General features: G+C 41.5%; 1 protein-coding gene across 4 annotated transcripts in view; it reads left to right on the top strand.

The window, feature by feature from the left end:
• SOBP (sine oculis binding protein homolog) overlaps positions 1 to 21,408 on the top strand; it is a 134,860-nt gene that overhangs the window by 106,898 nt on the left and 6,554 nt on the right. For 3 of the 4 annotated variants that reach the window (XM_067546553.1, XM_067546555.1, XM_067546556.1), the window contains one exon: positions 9,131 to 11,240. In XM_067546553.1, coding sequence (XP_067402654.1) covers positions 9,131 to 11,083 — 1,953 coding nt within the window. In that variant the 3' untranslated portion in view covers positions 11,084 to 11,240. Of the gene's footprint in view, positions 1 to 9,130; positions 11,241 to 21,408 lie in introns of those variants that run through there. The other variant, XM_067546554.1, reaches the window with a different exon arrangement.

The raw sequence follows: 21,408 nt of genomic DNA on the forward strand, positions 1-21,408 counted from the left end.
AATGGTAAAAAGGGAATTCATTTTTAGTGCTCTGGAGTGATCTTTATGTCAATCAACCTGCTACATGTTTGTTTACTAACAGTTGAACTGCATCTTTCCAATTTGACTTGAGGCTTTCCTACCATAATTGCAGTCTTAAACTGGAATTCTCTAGTGGGGTGCCCAGTGTCGTGGAGGATGCGCCAGTGCAAAATTCACAGTTATTATTATTTGCATTGTGATCAGGGACTTGGGCCCCTTTGTGCTAGCTGCTGTACACACACATAATGAAGAGATGGCCCCCTGGTCCAAAGAGTTTATAATCTAAGGGTTGGGTTATGCAAGTGGATCTTTCTGGGTGCAGGCACATGCAGCATCCAATACCAAGTGTCTTATCTGTGGTAACATAGTTCACCAAGAAGCTACATCCCTTTTAGACTTTCCTTCTGCAGCAGTCAGGCTCCTGGGAATAACTCTGGTGAGTGTCTCCCTGATATGGACCTGATATGGGTCAGTTAGCTGGGGAGTAATGACCAAGAGATATTGTCTTGGCTGGCAGCACCATATCAGAACTCAGCAAAAGAGACAATAAGGGGCCCATTATGGCAAAGGCTTTAGCCATTCCACTCCTCCAAAAACCAGTGGCGACTGGGAATCGGAGAGTGCTCACTTTGATCAGAGATGACCTCTACAACAGCAATGGGATCTCCTAACATTCTTCTCTGGTTGGGGTTTGGAGACCCTTTCATTGCTGATTATGGTGTTTAATGTTAATTAACATTAATTAATTAATTTTAATTTTAATGTTTAAAATTAATGTTTAATTAATTATTAAACAATATGGTGTTTAATGTTTCATTGCAGAAACAGACACCCCTAACATGCAAAATAGGCTTTCCCCCACAGATACCTCACAGGCCCACATGCTTCTCCTTTTGAGCTGTGCATGGCACTTTCTCTGCAATTGCGCCATAACTCCTGGGTGAGTACGCGCCTGCCTATTGTCTGTCCAAGAGGGCCAGTTTGTTTCCTCAATAGCCTGCTGTGAAGGCACCATAAACATCCCAGAGGGCCACTGGTCAGGGCCTTCTGTACTCTCTGATATGCTGTTCCTAAATTCTGTGGCAAGATTCCCCAATTTCTGCAGCACAGTCACAGTTGGTTCTGCAGTATACTCACTAATCTGTACGTAGGAGAACATTTGAAAAACAGTGAGGTGTATTGAATTATATGTAACAGTACTGATTGTGATTCATTTGAATATTTACTCGAAACTTCTGTATGTGAACAATTCTCTGTGCATTTCAAGCAACCTCCTAACTTCCAGTTTGCTGCAGGATCCAGTGTTGGCAGAGTGCAAACATTGGGGGGCCTGTTGGAAACATCTGACTAGACTGCCTTTTAGTTGCTAGGAAAGTGTGAGTGAGAGGGTGGTGGCCCTTATGCCTACTGTCAAAGGGTGAGGGAGGCCTCCGCTCCTTGCACCTTCTGGGAGTGTGCTGAGGGTAGCATTGTGTGGGAAGCTAGAGGGAAAGAGCTGGGGCTCTGATTTGGGTTAAAGGAAAGGCAACCATAGGTGGGAATGGGAGGGAAGGGGACCGGGCCAAGTGGGGTTTAGGAAGTCTGTGGGGTTCATATAACTAAGTTCAGCTTCCAGGATGATTATTTAGTAACTTAATGGGAGGGGGAACTTGGTCTGTAGAATTCAGGGTTCAGTCTTCCTGTCAGAAGCCCAGCTGCCTGGGTAGCTACTTCTCATAGCTCAGGCAATGTTATGATTTGGGGCTTGTTCAAAGGAAACAGCTAGAACCCTCCTGCACGTGGGAGGAAAAGGCAAACAGCATGGTGCCAGACTGGAATGAAATTAGCAGGCACAAACACACGATTTCTGTGGCTGGGTGGAGACGCTTGAGGCACCGCACCCAACTGGCCTATTCTGTAGCCAATTCTGTGCCTTCAGAATCATAGAGATCAACAGAGCCTGCTGAAATGGACTCTAAATGTTATTATAGTTATTTATTTATTTGTATTTCAATAGTCCTCTAGAAGCCCTGGTTGTGGATTGGGGCCCCAATGTGCCAGGCACTGCACACATAAATACAGTGACCCAAAGGGTTTATAATCTGAGTAAAATACTGGTTCCACTGAAATCAAGGAGAGTTTTGCCATTGACATCAATGGAGCCAGGGTTTCACCCTAAGCATATGATGAGAGACAATAGCTGCATACAATGAAGATACAGGGAGCACAAGTTACCCTGTACATGTAGTTAAATATGTAATTTTATTCCAAAATATCATACTTGGACAGGCTGCAGCCTTTTGCTGTTGGCATGTTTGGTGAGGATCCAATCCTGAGGGCCTTGCTTAGACAAACTCCTACTGAAGTCAGTATGTGGGTTTCCCTGACCAAGGAAGGGAACTTTGTTACTACAACGGCGCTGCCACTGATGCAAAATACAATGGAAGCATGTGATAAGGCCTGGATACTCTCTTTAATTGTGGCTGTGTTGTTTGAGTGTTACTAATGTTTGATTTCTCGTAGGCTGATGCAAATATCTCCACAGACAGAGGTTTTAGCAAATGTGTTTCTTAATGTAATAGTGTCTGATACCAGATTATTGCCCAGAGGTTAGTGGTGGGCTACCCTAATGGATGAACTTCACTCCTGCATTTGACAGATGATTAAAGTATTAATTATTCTGTACCAGCGCTATGGGCGTATCCGTTTAAGTGCAGCAGAATGTGTGCATTTTGCCAGTGTGGGTAACCTCATGGCAAATTTTGGATGCCACTTTGGATGTTTCTATCAAAATAAAGGCTTGACTGCCAACATGAATAGCTTTCTTTCTGTCCTGGAGAAATACAAGATGGAAAGAGTTACAGGATTCCACAGCCCTGGTTTTTTTTTTGTTTTTTTTTTGGTGTTCCCATACTGAGGGAGAGTAATATTTCTGCTGATGCAGTGTCTTCTGAATGGTCTAGTGGCGTAGAATGCTACACATTTCACAGGAAAAGGGTGAAGGATATCAAGCCATTGAGCTGATAAGTAGCACATTGGCACCCAGCCACTAAAATATAAATACATTAAATGTACTAAAGGAAATGTTCATTCTGTTGTTTAGAATTGGACATGCCCCAGGAAGGTAAATTTAATCTTCTTGAGGGTTGCTGTGTTACAGTTGAATGGGATACACATTTATCTCGCTTCTGATCTGTCTGTCATTCAGGTTTTATATTATGGCATTTGAGATATGAAATGTTTTAGCTGGATCTAGGGATTGATGCTGGAAGGATGTTCAAAGGGAGATGAAGGCACTTAAGAAGCACTCAGTGTCTTGCAAGATCAGGCCCTTCATCGCCATAATTTTCATTATCAGAAATTATTCATTAGGCACTAATTTGATGGGCCTTTTTATTAGAAATTTGCAAACAGAAAATGCAACTGTAAATAGTAGTTTGTAGAGCTTTGTTGGGAAATGTTACACATCTAAGCATTTTGCTTTGTATTCCCTTATGTTAGCATGAGGAACTGAATTTTATATCTGTAGAAAACTGTGCAGCTACTTAGAAAATATTCTGGCCTTGCTTCTGCCCCTACTGAAGTCAATGGCAAAACTCCTTCTGATTTCATCACAAGCAGAGGCTGGCACTAAGGGCCTGATCTAAAGCCCATTGAAGTAAATGGGAGTCTTTACATTGTCTTCCATGGGCATTGAATTGGACCATAAGAATTTGATCCTGCAGCATTAAATCACACGAGCTGTCCCACTGAGGACTGTGGGACTACTCGCCTGTGTAAGGGTTACAGAATGTTACGCACAGCTGTTAAAAAACGTTCTGCAGCAATTTAACTCCTCCCTTGACTGTACAATAAAGGGAAAAGATAATGCAATAAGAAAAAGAAAATGAAAAGATTTCAAGCAGCTAGTAAAAATTAACACAAAGAATCTATCTGTAATACAAGTTCCTTTTTTAAAAAAAATGACACTTGCTGTATATTTAACAGATAGGAAAATATTATTTTATTGAACTGAAAGATATATATGTTTCACCTATCATAACTTAAGTAATCAGCATGGTTCTTAGAAAAATCTGTAATTACTTTGAGCATGTCATTAGTTAGATGTAAAATGAATGATATTGCTCTGCTTTATTACTCTGAGCGATATAGCCGCTGGTATCATAAATGCATTGACCTCATCTTAAATGATCAATCCCGTAAGACAGACTTGATACATTAATTCTTAAGTGACATTTTTTTCTCCTTCAGTAATTTTTCCCCCTTTGAAGGATTATTTTTCTGCATTTTTAGCATGATATTTTAGGATGTAATTTTACCAGGATTCACACACACACCCTGCCCCCCAGTATTTCGAACAGGCAGATATCAGTTATCTTAACCTAAACACTTTGGGATGTTGCATAAAATCAATTAGGTAATTATTAGACATTTGGTCCATCCAGGACATTCATAGGAACTAATATATTGCATTTAACTTTTGTCTCTTTAATTTATCTGGTGATAAAATATACTGAATTGGCCGTGATCAATATGTGAGTGAAGCAGACTAGCTTGAACATTTCTTGTACCTCAGTGAATGACTGAAGACAGGAGAAATCAGTAAAGAATATTTAAGCAGGATTTCCAAATATTTTAGCAGAGAAGAGAAAATATTTGTTTAGCCGCAGATGGCATAGGAACCCACTGGGGACAAAGTTCCGGAGGGGTAGCCGTGATAGTCTGTATACAGCAAAAACAACGAAAGTCCTGTAGCACTTTAAAGACTAACAAATTTCTGCAGGCATAAGCTTTCATGGGCTGCAACCCACTTTGTCAAATGCATGAAATAGAAATCAGATAGGGGGTATATATATACATCCAAGGGTAAGAAACAACAATGAGGTGGGTAGGTGTAAACAAAGTCCATTCAGTTAGAGTAGATGAGGCCTATTCACAAGACATTGATTAGAAGGTGAGAATGTGTGAACAGTGACAATTACTTCTTGTAATGAGATAACCATTCCAAGTCCCTATTCAGACCCAGTTTGACTGTGTCAAGTTTGCATATGAGTTCTAGCTCTGCAGTTTCTCGCTGAAGTCTGTTTTTGAAGTTTTTTGTAGAAGTATGGCAACTACAGAGTGTCCTGGGAGATTGAAGTGCTCTCTGAATGGTTTATGGATGTTACCATTTTTTATGTCTGATTTCTGTCCATTTATTCTTTTGTGCAGTGACAGTCCAGTTTGGCCAATGTACATGGCAGAGGGGCATTGTTGGCACATAATGGCATATATTACATTAGTAGATGTGCAGGTGAATGAGCTCCTTATGGTGTGGCTGATGTGGTTAGGACCTGTGATGGTGTCACTAGAGTCGATGTGTGGGCAGAGTTGGCAACGGGGTTTGTTGCAGGGATAGGTTCCTGGATTAGTGTTCTTGTTGTATGGTGTACAGTTGCTGGTGAGTATTTGCTTCAGGTTGGGGGGCTGTCTGTAAGCAAGGATAGGTCTGCCTCCCACGGCTTGAGTGAGTGAGTGATCATCTGCTAGGATAGGTTGTAGATCAATACAGCAGTAAAACACTGAAGTATTTCAGTGAACTCTTCAACTGGTACCAATAAAATTAAATGATTAGAAAGATGCCAGGAGTTTTCTGCTGTATTTTTTTCTTTTAATCTGTTTAACTAAAGCCACTGAGAGGGCTCTTCAGTAGAAAGCTAAAGAAGCTTTTTTACCCCTTCCTATTTCTCTGAATTATTTCTTTGCTTACAGTCTTGAAGGCTTTCGGAGTAGACTGTCACTTCACAATCTGTCCTGAATAAGAGGCAGCATGTAGCTGCACCATCCAGGGAGGGAGCTGTGACTTGTGTTGCTGATTTCTCCATTGCTCCATTGGGTGGAGGGGGAAGTATTCTACTGCTGGTCCAGAGCAGTAGCAGATTACAGCTCCCCTGCACCGGATCAGTTCTACTGAGAAGTGTGTTGAGGGTGGAGGCAGAATCAATGCTCTCTTCATTCCCTGACCTCGCCTGCCTACTCCCCACCTACCTGTGCATGAGAGGAAGTAGCGCCCTCCTGTGCTGTGACCCATGGGAAGTGTAGCTGGTCCAGGAGATTAAGGAGGCACCTTGCTCCCTCACACCTAATTCCATGAATGGAATGTGAATACCGTTTTGGCTAACTCTACATCAAAAATTACCTTGGGCGAAATCCTGCAGGCATTACTGAGGGAAAGCTCCTATTAACTTGAAGTGCAGACTCAGAGCCAAATCCTCTCTTCTCCCCAAAAATCTGTGAAAGGGCCAGAGAACTTCAAGTTCGACTTGTAGGGTTTGCACCGTATCATCCTAGTGGGGGACATGGTTTGTCCCCATAGAGGTGGTGGGGGATTGTCTTACAACCCCTTAGATGTTCCAAGAGCCCCAAAGGCCTTGGGAACTAGAGCACATGCCCAGTACTCGGCACTACTTTCCAGTTCCCTGTTACCCATTTGGCACAATGGTTCCCTTAGCTCTTCTATGCTTTTCAGTGACCGACTCCCATTTGGGGGTGGGGAACTCACATGCCAGCGAGGGAATCAGTACACTGTCGGAATCCCCAGCAGGTCTGAGGAAGTGGGGATAATGACCTATGAAGCATGTCCATCCCTCAGCTTTCTCTTTGCAGCCATCTACCCCCTTCCCAGTGACCATGGCTCCCCATTCAGTATAGGGGATTTCTAGAGCTAGGGGGAAATGGTTGCTTGACCCCAACTTTCCTCCTGCTTCAAAAAATTGCCCCATTTTGCAGGTATCCTCTGTGGGAATGTGAAGAGGGCAAAATCTGATCCAGAGTTGGGCAGAATTTCACTGCTTCTTATCATAATTAATAAAACCCAACTGTTCTTAATTCAGTTCTTCCCCCATTATACTTCCTATACAATAGGAAGGAGCTCTCCTATATTCACTGTGAGTTCACATCATTTTGCAAACTTAGTAAAGTCTGGGTGCATCTTTGCAGCTAAGGCTTTTATCTTGGTGCTTTTTTTACGGGTTTTCCAGTCTGTTTTGCAATGGTAGGACATTACATTTTTATTTTTCATCTCCGAAGGAATTGCCACTTTTGTAATGTTTGTAACATGCAGTGAAATTCTCTTTCTTGTCTGGGTCAATGCAGTGGAAATGAAAATGCTGAATGCATTGAGCATGATAAGCTACATATGCCCAGATCTTCAATTGGTGTAAATCAGTATAGCAACTTTGACGTCTATAGATATACATTGGTTTATATCTGCTGACAATCTGGCCCATTGATTTCCAGACTTCAGAGGTGACTTAGTAGTCAAAGGATCATTTAGTCTGATGCTTCTAAAATCTTTGAGTCAGGACAAAAACTTCATGAATGAATAAAAGGAGAGAGAGAGAAATGGTGACCAAAAAGTGATAACCAAATAGCTGCATAGTTTAAAAAAATATATAACAGCAGTATATATATATATATATATATATATATATATATATATATATGAATACTCTAAAATGTCACTGCTGTTTATATTGAAAGAAAGCTGAGAGTTAAATGAGATGAGGAGTCAAATGCCCGACATATGTTGTTTTGAATTGTTTATATGGCCAATAGTTATTCAAATTAATTATCTTTTTAAAGCTGCCATTTCACAATCATATTATTTTCTTTTATATATATTAAGACAATCATCTAAAAAGATGTAGTATGGGACAGTTTGGAAAAGTAAGAATATAACCAGTATAGTGCTGTATTTTGACTTGGTCAGAGGCTCAAAATATCAGTTATAGAGAGCTCTAAAATCTCTGTCTATGGAATATTTTGAGAACGCAAGAAATGACAAAAAATGGTGGGAGGGGTTGTGTATGTAAAATGCTGTCAAAAAGTAAGGCACTGAAAAATCTGACATCTGTTTATCTGTTTATAGCTATGGCAAGATTACTCATATTAATTCCTGTTTAAAATGCCATATGAAGGAAAGGCATTTGTGCAAACAAGAGTCATATTTGAATTGTAGATCATGTCTTCACCATCTGTGAGAGCTGTTGGTGTTGCAAAATTAATGTGTTAATGAAATCACAATAATTTCTCTGAAGTAATGGATTCTGAAGCCTAGAATGACTATTTTTTGAACTTTGGTGTCTAGTGGTTTACAACTGGGAAAGCTTTTCACAGCTTAATTAGTTCTGCAGCCTTACTTTTTAAAAAAAATTGGCTATGCCTTCACCATAACAATCGTAGCACAGAAAAGAATAAACTGGAAAAAAAAAAAAAAAAGCCCGTGATACTAACTTTTTTGCTATAGTATTTGAAAAGTTGCTAAATAAGACTTTGCCTGCCAAGAAGTTTTACACAAAGTGACTAGTGAACGAGAGTGGGCAAACAGCTCAGAAAATAATTCCAGCTTGTCGAAACATCACAAGTTGGGAATATCTGAACTTTGTACAGATTTCATGATTATTTCCAAGTTTCTACTTGGAATGCATAGCAAATGATATATGGTGCTTTTGCTTTTTGATACCATTTAAAACACTTCACCCTTTCCAACTTATTATCTAACACAATTAATAATGTAAAACGTTACAATGTGCTGTAGCTTAGCAGATACTGTTTGCAGTCATTTCTGTGGAACTTTCTGCGATCCTTTTTTAAATTGTTTCTTGATCGTATTTACTGTGTAGCAACTCAACGTGTCAAAGAACATATAGGTTATGATCCAAATAGGTACACAGCCACATATGCATGTGCACACATGTGTGCACACGCACGCGCGCACGCACACACACACACACACACACACAAAGACCGATCTTCAGCTGGTTTAAGTTGTCATAGGAGCTACGTCTAAGAAGTCGGTGAAACTATGCCAGTTTACAGCAGCTGAGGATCTCCTTCACAGTATGTATATATAATATTTAATGTACTGTATAAGACAGATCTAAGAATAGGAGGGCCATAAAAATTTGGGACATTTACTTCAGTTATATTCAGATGTCAAAAAATGTAATTTTCACACAATGTTTCTAATTTCTCCTGGTTAGAGAAATAAATCAGATATTTAGAAAGCACTGAAAAATGACTTTTAAAATTACATCAAAAAGAGAAGATCCCTTTTCTTACCTGTTTTGATTTTGTTACTGTGTTGTAGGTATGTGACTGGTGTAAGCACATAAGACACACAAAAGAGTATCTGGATTTTGGGGACGGGGAACGAAGGCTTCAGTTCTGCAGTGCAAAATGTCTCAATCAGTACAAAATGGACATTTTCTACAAAGAGACACAGGCCAATCTTCCAGCTGGACTGTGCAGCACATTACATCCTCCAGTTGAAAATAAAGCAGAAGGCACTGGGGTACAGCTGCTGACTCCAGATTCTTGGAATATACCACTAGCAGATGCTCGGAGAAAGGCCCCATCCCCAGTGTCTGCAGCTGGCCAAATTCAAGGTCCTGGACCATCAACGTCTACCACTGCCTCTCCGTCTGACACTGCCAACTGCTCTGTCACTAAAATCCCCACGCCAGTTCCCAAACCTATTCCCATCAACGAGAATCCAAATATTCCACCAGTTTCTGTTCAGCCACCTGCTAGCATTGTGCCTCCAATCGGTGTCCCACCTCGAAGTCCTCCCATGGTGATGACAAACCGGGGGCCAGTTCCTCTGCCCATATTCATGGAACAGCAAATTATGCAGCAAATCCGTCCACCATTTATTCGAGGGCCGCCTCATCATGCCTCGAATCCTAACAGCCCTTTGTCCAATCCAATGATTCCTGGAATTGGTCCACCACCAGGGGGTCCCAGAAATATGGGTCCCACCTCCAGTCCCATGCACAGGCCAATGCTATCACCTCATATTCATCCCCCAACAACACCTACCATGCCTGGCAATCCCCCAGGATTACTACCGCCTCCCCCTCCAGGAGCTCCTTTACCTAGCCTTCCCTTCCCCCCCGTCAGCATGATGCCAAATGGTCCTATGCCTATGCCACAGATGATGAACTTTGGATTGCCATCCCTTGCCCCACTGGTGCCACCCCCAACCCTTTTAGTGCCATATCCTGTCATTGTTCCTTTGCCTGTACCAATCCCTATTCCAATTCCCATCCCCCACATCAATGATTCCAAGCCCCCCAATGGCTTCTCCAGCAATGGTGAAAACTTCATTCCAAGTACCTCCAGCGATGCAGCTGGGGCAAAGCCAACAAACAATTCTGCGTCCCCCAGAGATTCAAAGCAAGGGCCTTCTAAATCCTCCGACTCGTCACCTAGCTGTTCGGGCCAGTCCTTAAATCAAGCTCAAGTGGTTCAGGAGCATAGTAGAAATGAAGTTGTTGATTTGACTGTCAGACCTAGTAGTCCAATGAACAGTAAATTTAGTTTTTCCAGGGTACTGCAGGGTCCACAGGATGGTGTGATAGACCTAACTGTAGGGCACAGGTCTAGGCTACACAATGTTATCCACAGGGCTTTACATGCTCAAGTCAAAGTTGAACGTGAACCTAACAGTGTTGTAAATTTGGCTTTTAGTAGCTCAGATAAAAGGAACTGCAGCAACCGCAGGGACAATTGCAGCCCAGTTGAAACAAAAATGTTACCTTGCAGCGACCCAGCTCACTGTGGTCCTGTCTCACTGGCCTCTGGCACTTCAGGACTAGAAACTAGTGCAGCAGTTTGCAATGTCATTGTAAATGGCACAAAAAGCACAGAGGGTTCTAAGAACTCGGAACAATCCCAAGAGCAGAAAAAGCCTCAACCGCAAGAAGAGCCAGCAGTGAGCGAGTTGGAATCTGTTAAGGAGAACAACTGTGCATCAAACTGCCACCTAGAGGGAGAGGCTGGCAAGAAGATTGGGGAAGAGCCCCTCCCTGGGGGAGACAAGCAAGACCCCAACCTTAACAACCCTGCAGATGAGGACCATGCGTATGCTTTGCGGATGCTGCCCAAGACAGGTTGTGTGATCCAGCCTGTGCCAAAACCAGCAGAAAAAACTGCTATAGCGCCGTGTATAATCTCAACGCCAATACTCAGCACAGGGCCAGAGGATCTGGAGCCACCATTGAAAAGGAGGTGTCTCCGAATTCGAAATCAGAATAAGTAAAAGGTTTGTGTAACCACTACTGCCTTCTGTGTGAATAGAATGAATATCAGTATTTTCAGGTATGAGTCAAACTCATATGGATATGGCCTTTGTAAAACAAAGATAGAGATTCTGAGTATTAACAAAAAAAGAGAAAATATTATTTATGTTTTTAATATTGTCTTTGTCTTGTATCATCTTTGTATCTGTCAATTCTCCACCCATCGACAGTGTCTTCAGCTTTGTGCTCACAGAACATTCTGTTATGGTGCTGGCTGTGAAGTTATTGTGTTGTGTCTGTCCAAACTAGTGGATCTCTGCCTGTGACAAGTTCTAGGTCCGAGCAGTCGACCTCGCTGTAAATATTTAACCCAACTGGGTACCAGCAACTCATGTCCTCATGACCGCAATGTTTAATTATCGTCATCCCCCCTCGAGAGAGCAGGCCAACTCCACTGCTTGCTGCTACTTCAGTGCATGTTTACTCATTGGTTTGGTCAACCACGACCATATTACTCAAAACTGCATTTAGAGTAGCACACTGACTTCAAGCTGGCACTGTTGGATTTAAAAGCAGTTCAAAACTTCTTTCTTGAGCTTTGCTCCAATGAGTGTCTGTGCTTAGACAGCATCTCCCAGGACGGATCTGGCCATCTTTTCTCAGGTTAATAGGTTAATAATATTTATGTCCTCGTGGGGTTCTAGCACATGGAACTCCATCCCTTACACCCCAGAAACCCATCTCAGTCCATCTCTCTCACTTTGAAAAAACATTTTTGAACTTTTTTTTTTTTTCAGATTTGTATTTTTATTATGATCCCTGACTGAGGTAGAGGGCACTTCTGCAATACAAATAACAAATAATAATACCATGCCCCTGGGGTGAAACAGTGAGCCGGAGGCGAAATATTTCTGTAACCCTTTCCCGACAGCCCCCAACTCACTGAGTCCTGGTGACAAAATAGCACCTTTATAAAACGATTACTTTAATATATGTTTATTCTTGCTTCAACCAGGTGGGCAAGCGCAAATGTAATTGTGTTTCCCGTAGATTCGTGAGATTGGAGAGGTTCTTTAAGAAAAAAGAAGCGTGGTGGGTGTTACAAGAACCCATTCAGAAATCAAATACTGATGATTTGCCGGATGTGGCTTGGTGACATGCCAAATTTTATTACTATCTGTAGAGTATTCCATAATCTCCAGTAAATCATATTTTGTGCTGTCCATTGAAGTGCAATAATGACTCACAGAAGTTGCCATTAACAGCTCAGTATCCATTGACAGTTAACATACTGTGGTACCTGGGATACTGCAAAATTCCTCTATGCTAATAATAGAGAATAAGTGCAACAATCGCAGATACTGTGATGTGATAAATGCTGACTTTTTGTATGGTGACCACTGTATTTACTGTTCTTGCTCTTACACCCTTGAATATAGAGTGAGCTTTCCCTTTGTTCGCACAGAATATTTATTTACTTATTTTAATGTCCAGACTCATTCAGTAAAATTGAACTCCCTATCCTATGCTCCAGGCATACAATGACATTTAGAAATACACTTATTAAATAGATTACATCTGTAAGTTTCTTGGACCAATAATTAACATATATAATAACCCAGAAGCTGAAAACATGTTTCAGATCATCCGGTCCCTTACAGCTAGGGAAAACAAATGGGCCTTGCAGTAGGCATATGATATTACCTTGCTATTAAAGCATCAAGATCTTTGCTGCAAACATTGCTGTCCTATGCTCAGAGCTCATATCATAGTAAAAGACTGTTCAAGCCAAACTATAGTCATACAGACAACTATGCCTTACGTCAGAATAGTGCTTCGATCTCTAGGGAATACTGCTGTTTGGCTATCTCTCGATTAATATCGGAATAACCCAGGCCTGTTGCATTACTCCCATTTACTTCTTCCCACTTTCCTCAATCCACAGTGTCCACACTATGTTTATGACTGAGCTCAGTTCACGTTAATTTAACGTCAGTAAGACTATCAACTAACATCTCATTCAAAGGTGATCTTCTTCTCCTCACTGTACACTTATTTCTTAGTGCTGTGAGATGCTCAAGACTATCCCACCTATCTGAGGCCCTGATCCCAGAATTAGGCACCCTAAGTTCAGAAAATTCTGGCTTCATTCAATGTTTATCTGTTTGTTGTGGTGATGCTATTCTGTGTGACATCACTTTGCAGATAATATTCCATATGGAAGCTGGACAACCTGAGCCCAGACAGACAGCACCCAAAACACAGAAAAGGATGATTCACGAGTCAGTTGTTATTTCCCCAACTTCTGAAATTCACCAAGCACCAGCATGTCTAGCACTGAAAATTATCAGTTCCATTATCAGAATGAGTAATCGTTTTCCTATTCACAAAGATGTATGTATACAGTTTGGTATTTTCTTTGTCTCAGGGTACAGATTGTTTTTGTCACTTATTTTACTGATAGGTTTTCAGTTCATAGGTGTCTATAGTGCCTCTAACAGAAATGGTTAACGTTCACCTGTGACTTAAAAAAAAGTTGCACAAAAGAAATACAAAACCAGAATCTTTGGGTATTTCTAAGGAAAGAGCACAGGCCCAAAATACCCTATAGCAGAAAATGATGTGAATAATCATCTCGCTCCAAATTATGCCACAGGCACAGTGAAATGCCAGGGGGTGCAGTGTTTCTTTAGGGAATATCCGGCCAACACACACACACACCTGATGCTGGTTTGAGATGAGCCCTTGAAATGATCTGATTACTTAGTTTCACACAGAAACCATTGATGGGACTAAATTCTCCATTGTCACTGTGAGTGAAAAGACAGCAATCCCAGCTGAGGTAGTGTCAGCTCTATGGCAGCTACCCATTCCACCCTTGCCACCATCCCCTGCAGCTTCAAGAAGCCTCTCTGTGAACGTTCCACAAAGGTGATGCTCTGTGGGTACAGAGCGGTTGAGTGTGGAGATATGCAACATTGTTGCCCCGCCTGCAACCCGGTGCCCCAGGGTTAATCACTGAGAACGTCAACTTTAGCTTAGTTCTCCCTCCTCAGGACGAATCCCTGTTCGCCCACAACAGATGACAGTGGGGGTGGCCCTAGCAGCCCAGCTCCTCCAGAAGCCATGCTACCAAAGGCCTGGAGGATGCTGCTTCCATGGCTGTGGTGTAACTTGAATGGCACTGTTGGATTTAAAAAGAGGATCGGTCCCGAACATATTTGCAACCAGCTTCTTGAGCTTTGTTCTGTTAGGTGTCTGTGGGTGTAAAGAGAAGGCAATTCTGAGGCACATGGTCTCTGTATTGAAGACCCAACTTCTTTCATTTCCCTGGTACCCACAAGCTCTTTTGCCCAGCCCCCCATCTGTTCCTTGGTGAGGGTAGAGACAAAACCCCACTGCCTTGGCAATGGGATGGGGCAACTCCGCATGTACAGACTCATGAACACATGGAGCTTCCAGGTCCCGGTGCAGAAATAAGCTACACGGGGGAGGATTTAGCCCCTCATTTTTGATGACTTGGGCCCTGGCAGTTTAATTATTATGTTAGTCCCAGAATCTCATTAACTTGATAGAAGAAACAGTTCTGAGAGTTCTGGCTCCCTTTGGCTCCCCTTACTGGGAAAACTGAACATATGTGACACAATATGTAACTTTTCCTGAATTTAGTTTCCTATCAAATTGTATTAATTGAGGGAAATGATCCAGATACAACCAGGCTAGAGTTCTGGGCAGGGAGATAGAATCTGAGGAATAGCAACATGGATATCTGTAAAAAAAGAATCAATGCAATTATGACCTTTTCGGGCAAGTAGCCAGACTCTAGATTATTTAATGTATCAATTACTTGATTATTGGAAATGCTAATCAGCAACATAATCCTCCATGTTAAAGTTTAGCCTCTCCATCAGGATGTAGACTGTCAAGCTGGTCTAGCTTGATGCAATTCAAGCAACTAGCTAAAAAACTTCAGTGCCAGCTCCATAGTGCGATAAAGGCATGCAGCTAGTAAAAGGAATATTTTGCTGGGTGTGATTGTTTCAAATTTGAAGGGAGTGAGGTTTCTAAAATTAACAGTGTTGGTGTTGGCCACACGCACATACTACATCCAAGCAGGATTGTTTTAACTCTACCGTTTCAGTGTAAGTGGTTTTGAAGGCGAACAATTTAAAATGCAACAGACCAGTGTTTAATTTGTGCCAGGGCTGAGCCCTGGAACCACTAGGCTTGACAGTTCATAGCCCCGGCACCTCTGGGGTTGCTGTACCGGTTGTGACTGTAAAAAAGTTGCTTGAGCCCCAGCACCTGATTTTTGGAGCGCCAGCACCTCTTTCATTACAAATTAAGCACTGCTACAGATCATTTGGCTTTTATATAATACTTCAGGTAAACTGAACTATAAAATTAAATGGCACATATGGCTAAACTTAGAACTAGCTCCTACCTTCACGTGTATGTGTGTGTGTGCATATGTGCAGGAGATGGGGGAAGCTGAAGAGGGAGCATCTTATTCCCTGCAAGCAGAATAACTTTGTAACTCTACAGGAAGTGCTAAGAGCAGACCAGCTACTGCACTAGCCCATGCACTATGTCCCTAAGGGCTCACAGTCTGCTGAATAGGTAATATGCTTAGACCTGCAGCTAGTTAGTGCATGTGTTGTGGTCATAACACACACAAGGTCTGAAATGCTTCTTTTCAGAGCAGAAGTAATATGTATCCCACTGTGAATCCCCCCATTGGCCCAGCACAAGAAATCCTGCTCTGTGTGGTGGTATTCCTGAGGCAGAGAATATATCTATTAACCTTTTTCCTGTCTGAGAGTTTTCTATAACATCATTGTAGCATCTATGTGTATCTACCAGCATCTTGTTCTCCCTCAATAATGTACTGACCACCATAGGATTTGGCCTACAAGTATAAATGAAAACATATTTTATGTATTTACATGGTGATTGTTAGTTATTTTGTTGACACGGCACGATAGGCCAGATTCACAGCTGGTGTAAACTGGTGTATTTCCACTGGTTTCAATGGAGGTATGACTTACATTGGTTTAGAAACTGGCCCTATATATTTAACACGGGAAAAAACTGTTCCAAAAATAACTCCTATACCTGACATCTTATTAACCTGATTTTTGCCAGTCATTCTTGGGGAGACTGCTAACATTACAAACACTTAAACATTTTCCTGGAATTGAAGTTCAATCCTCAAGAACTGCCTGATGCTAACAGCAATCTTACATTTCTGAATCACCATGATAGCTAGCACTCAGATATATTAAATTAAAGAAGGGTTTCCCAGAGAAATGATTCTCTAAGTGGAGGAAAGCAAAATGATGTACTTTGACCTAGATTTCAGTTCCCACATCTTGGACAGTCAGGCTTTGTGTGCACTGAGTTCTGCCTGCATGGGAGTAAAGCAGCAGACCAGGGTCCATATCCTTGGTTGTTGTAGATCAGCATAGATCTACTGAAGTCAAAAGATCTATGCTGATTTATACCAGCTGAGCATCTGGTCCTTTTACTCTTCTACAGAATCTACTGCCATAGGCCACAATTTTCAAACATAAACCCATGTTCTTGAAACCATATTTAGCCACCTACATTCAAATGACCTGGTTTTCAAAGGTACCGAGCACCTGCAGCTCTTTTCATACAAACTACATGGGGCCAGATCCTCAGCTAATATAAACTGTCATAGCTCCATTGACTTCAACTGAGCTAGGACAATTGACACAGGCAGAGATTCTGGCCAATGGAGATTTAAGGCCACTTGTGATCTTCAAATATTTTCTGACTGGGACCACTGACTTCAATGGAGTTACGCCAAAGACTACATTGGCGTAGATGTAATTGTCCTCTGAGATGTTTGCGAGAAGGAGCAAACACCACACCCAAAGCATGCACTAAGCCAATGTAATCCCCATGTGCACCACATGTGAAACATGCATCATATGAAAAGAAAACCCATGCTTTCTTTAGGAAAGAAAAAAACAGTGACTCAATCCTGCAAACCCTTGCTCATGTGAGTAGTCCTCCTTCAGATGTATTGTAACTAATGAGGTTACTCATATAAGCAATTATGATATCAGGCCCCAAAGAATAAAACGTTTTCAGATATTTAGGACCTGATTCTCCTCCCATTTACATCTATGTAAAGCAGAAGTAATCCCATTCAATGGAGTTGGTGTAAAGTGGATATGAAAGGAGAATCAAGCAGTTCGTTTTGTCTTTTACTCTTGTGCTATTTGGAAACTAGGGAAAGTTTGGAAAAATCACAGCTCATGCTCAAATGCAGAAATCAGAACAGGCAGCTGTTCTGCAATACATTTATAAATCTTTACCAGAACAATGGAAGGTTCCTGCAGAAACATCATCAGAAATTATGAAGTTATTATTGCCTTCACAAGCAGGGGGAGAGACTAAAACAACTATTGAAAATGTCCTTGCAAAAATCCTGACCTGTGGGGACAGCTGGCCCTAAGAGCTCACATTATTAGAAGTGCCTCCCAAAGAATCATGAACTTGGGTTGAAAACCAGAAGAACTTTGTAAGTGTCCTTTTTGGACAACTGCAGTTGTGCAAGAGATGGATATAATTAAATCAAGGAGCACTAGGATTTAGGAAAACGCATTTTAAAATGCAAATGCACATTTAAAATGGATAGAGAATGAAGTAGCAATAATACTTTCCAGGCCAGAAATAAGGGAAGAGATTGAACTTGTGACAAACAGTGCCCTCTGCATCATAAGCCCCTTTTATATCTAAATGCCGGGTGAGTCTGCCCTTCTCTATTTTTAGGCCCCATCCAGTAAAGCATTAAAATAAAACATATTCTTAGCTGCTTTACTGGATTGAAGCCTTACTGCTCTGTTATTCTCCTCACTGTATATCAGGTCATTTGTGTTCTTTTGATAGTGAACTGTTATACCCATGTGAAAAGGGTTTGGGATTGGGAATGTGTTTGCTGATCCCATGAAAGGAACAAATCAAGTAAACACAAAATCTGTACAGAGCCAGGAAATATGAAACGTTTGCTTCCAAAAAATGTGTATTAAATTTCTGGACCCCATCATGCGAGAGGCTGAATGCCCATTGCCTCCAAAGAGAGTTGAGAGTGCTCAGCAGTTTACAGAAGCAGGCCCCATCTCAGGCTCATTTGCATGGATTTGCTTCCCCAGACATATTTTGGGGATTTGAAAAGAATGGTATTCCTGTACAACATGTGTCTCAATTTGTAATACTATCCTCCCTGCAGCTGGCTTCGTTTTCCAAGTGTTTCTAAAATGTTACTGTCTTAAATTTGAGCCAATCTACAATAACAAATTATCTAGATGCAAAGTGGCTGAACTGCATTTGTTGGAAGAACACCTGCCCCCACTCCCCTGTTACATTTCATCTTCCAATTCTTGTTTTGGAAATTCAAACTGTGTCATATAATCATCCTCTATGGAAGCACCCTTTTTTTTTTTTTTCTTTTTTTTAATTGTGGAGATAGGGTGGTGTAGAAGGAAACAACTATCTGGTTCAGATTTCTTTGCAAAGTTCTGCAGCCCATCAACACCTTATTGATATTTTAAACCTATATTTAGAGCAATTTTCAGCTATTTATTTGGAGCCCTTGTGGCTATAATGTAGATCTTTATATTATTATGATTTGTTGCATGCTCATGCTTCAAATATTTATGAGCTTTTATGATCCACTTGAGCTGCCCTTTTTAAGTACCTATTTCCAAAAAACCCTTTTCCACAGGAATTCTGTAATCTAGTGATGTCTGTATACTGGTGCAGAAGAAGAGACACATGATGTGGTCACTGCAGACTTGAATGCTGTTCCCAACTTTCTGACTTCAGTACTGTAGTAGTTAACCAATTACTGTACTGCTGGACCACTGGTAAAAATATTGTCTCTATATTTGCAGGAAAGTTTAAACAATGGCAAACTCTGCAACAATTACTGCTAGTTTAAATAGTTACCAACAGTCACAAGAAACACTCTAAAGTAGCTGACACTGCCTGTGAAATGTTCCAGCTACAAGTTATTTGCTCCATACATTTTTGATTGTTGTGCCCTCCTCTAACATAAACTGCTAGACGTTTTGGCCACTTGAGACTCTATTCTGTGCCCATTAAACTCGATAAGTCTAATTCTGCTCTCAGGATTTGATCCTGCGTAACTGAAATGAATCAGAGCTTTGCCAGCGTCAGTGGGAGATGGATCAGGCCCTTACATTGATGTAAATTAGAAAAAACTCCACCAAAGTCAGTGTAAAACCAGTGTGAGATCAGAATCAGGCCCCATGCTTGCAACCTCAGGTCCTTGACTACAGTGGGGCTGATTCTGCAAACACTTACCCAGGTGAGTAGTCCTTACACAGACAGGTAGTCCCACTGGCTTCAGCGTGACAAGCGTTTGCAGGATCAGGACCTAACAGTCTTTGCTGTGGCTGCTGTAGTTTGATTTGTGTATTTAATATTAGAAAATCCAAAACACAAGTTTTTTTAAAAATGTATCTTAACCCAAGTTCATATAATTATAACCCAAGCCATATAATTTGTGTAAATGGAGTCAGGATGGGTAACATTTGTACAGAAGCAGTAACCAAATCAACAAACATGGCGCACATCTGTAGGACTTTTCAAGCATTAGCTAATGAACCCTCACAACAACCCAGCAGGATAGCTCAGTATTACTGCCCCCATTTTACAGGTGGGGAATCTGAAGCAGAGGGGCAGGTTCTGATCTCTTTTACATTGCTGTGACTTGACTGACTTCATTCCCAGCTACCAGCTGTTGTGCCGCTCCATGAGTGACGTTTTATGCACATGAGCTCGAGGCAGCTAACATATTTGCAAATAATTTACATATGACCCTGAATTTCAATTTCTGGTCAACACACCCAGCCCTGGGCACAGGGCAGGGGACTGTGCACAAAACTTGGCAGGTGTAGCTAGCGTGGGTATATGCTAGAGGGTACTTGGAAAGGGAGCTCAGGGGGGATGTCTGGGGGCAGCTGAGGCACGTCTTAACCCCCTCTTCCCCTTCTATCTTGGTTTCCTCTTCCTGCTGCTGCTGCCCCTCCTTGCTCCTTTCCCACTTGGCTCCAGCAGATAAAGCAGCCTGAGGGGAGGCAGAGAGTGAGAGTGCTCAGCCCCTGGCACCACAGCAGCTCCTGAAGGCCTAAGCCAGCAATAATAGGCCAGTCCGGCTGCGTTCATGAGGTTTCAGCAGAGCTGGGGGAATGCCCCACATTGCTGCCAAATGTGGCAGGGTTGCAATAGAAGCGTGACACTTGGCAGTCTTGCTTCAGTGGAATGAATATCAAACTAACTCAGCGTAAATGAGAACAGAGCCTGGCCCAGACAGGTTAAGTGCCATAGGCCCCAGAATGAGTCAGTCTTAGAGCGGAGATTAGAAGTACAGAGTTCCCCTGCTCACACCAGGGCCCTAGCTTTTATGTGCACTGGCTTATGTCTCTCTAAATGTCACCAGTGACCCCCTTTTCAGTGATATCAGTGGGAGGTGGTACAATGGAGAGTGGGGAGGCCACAAATGCTGAATTTTTAAAAGGTAAAACTGAAAATGTGGAGCTTTGTTGATCGTTATCTTCAGAGTGTTAAAATCTGAAAGACTGAAAATTGTGTAAAATTACACAAAAATTGTGTTAAATGAGAATTGCTTAAGAGAAAAGATGTTGCTTGATTGTAGGAGACAGGGTTATTAGTTGGAGAGGGTGGGAACATACAGTTGTTATGTGGAGTGGATTTGCCTTAGCATAAAGAACTTTGTTTTAAGGTTTTAAGTGAGACACAGGAATGGGATGAATTTTACCCTACAACTGTGGTAAGGGGAGGGGGCATAAGACATAAGGAACAATACTTGTTGAACTAGCCATTGCTCATCTGCATAGATAGATGTGGATAGTGATGAATATAAATATAAATGAGAAGTTAGGAATTATAGAAAAGTGATAAGGGAAGCAAAGGGACAAAAGGAGAAATCTATGGCCAGCATAGTTAAGGACATTAAGGCGTTTTAAAAGTATATTAGGAAAAAAAATCCTAAAAAATAGTATTGATCCATGACTAGATGGGCAAATGGTAGAATTATCAATAATAATGAAGAAAAGGCAGAAGTGTTCAATAGATATTTCTGTTCTGTATTTGGGGAAAAAAACAGATTATGCAGTCCTATCATATGATAATACTCTTTCCATTCCACTAGTATCTCAGGAGGAAGTTAAACAGAAGCTATTAAAATTAGACATTTTTAAAATCAGCAGGTCTGGATAACTTGCATCCAGAATTTTTTTAAAAACAGCTATCTGATGACCTCGCTGGA

This window comes from Emydura macquarii, unplaced genomic scaffold (genome assembly GCF_026122565.2).
Source record: "Emydura macquarii macquarii isolate MOO-44397 ecotype Brisbane River unplaced genomic scaffold, CSIRO-AGI_Emac_v2 contig_1146, whole genome shotgun sequence".
NCBI lineage: Eukaryota > Metazoa > Chordata > Testudines > Chelidae > Emydura > Emydura macquarii.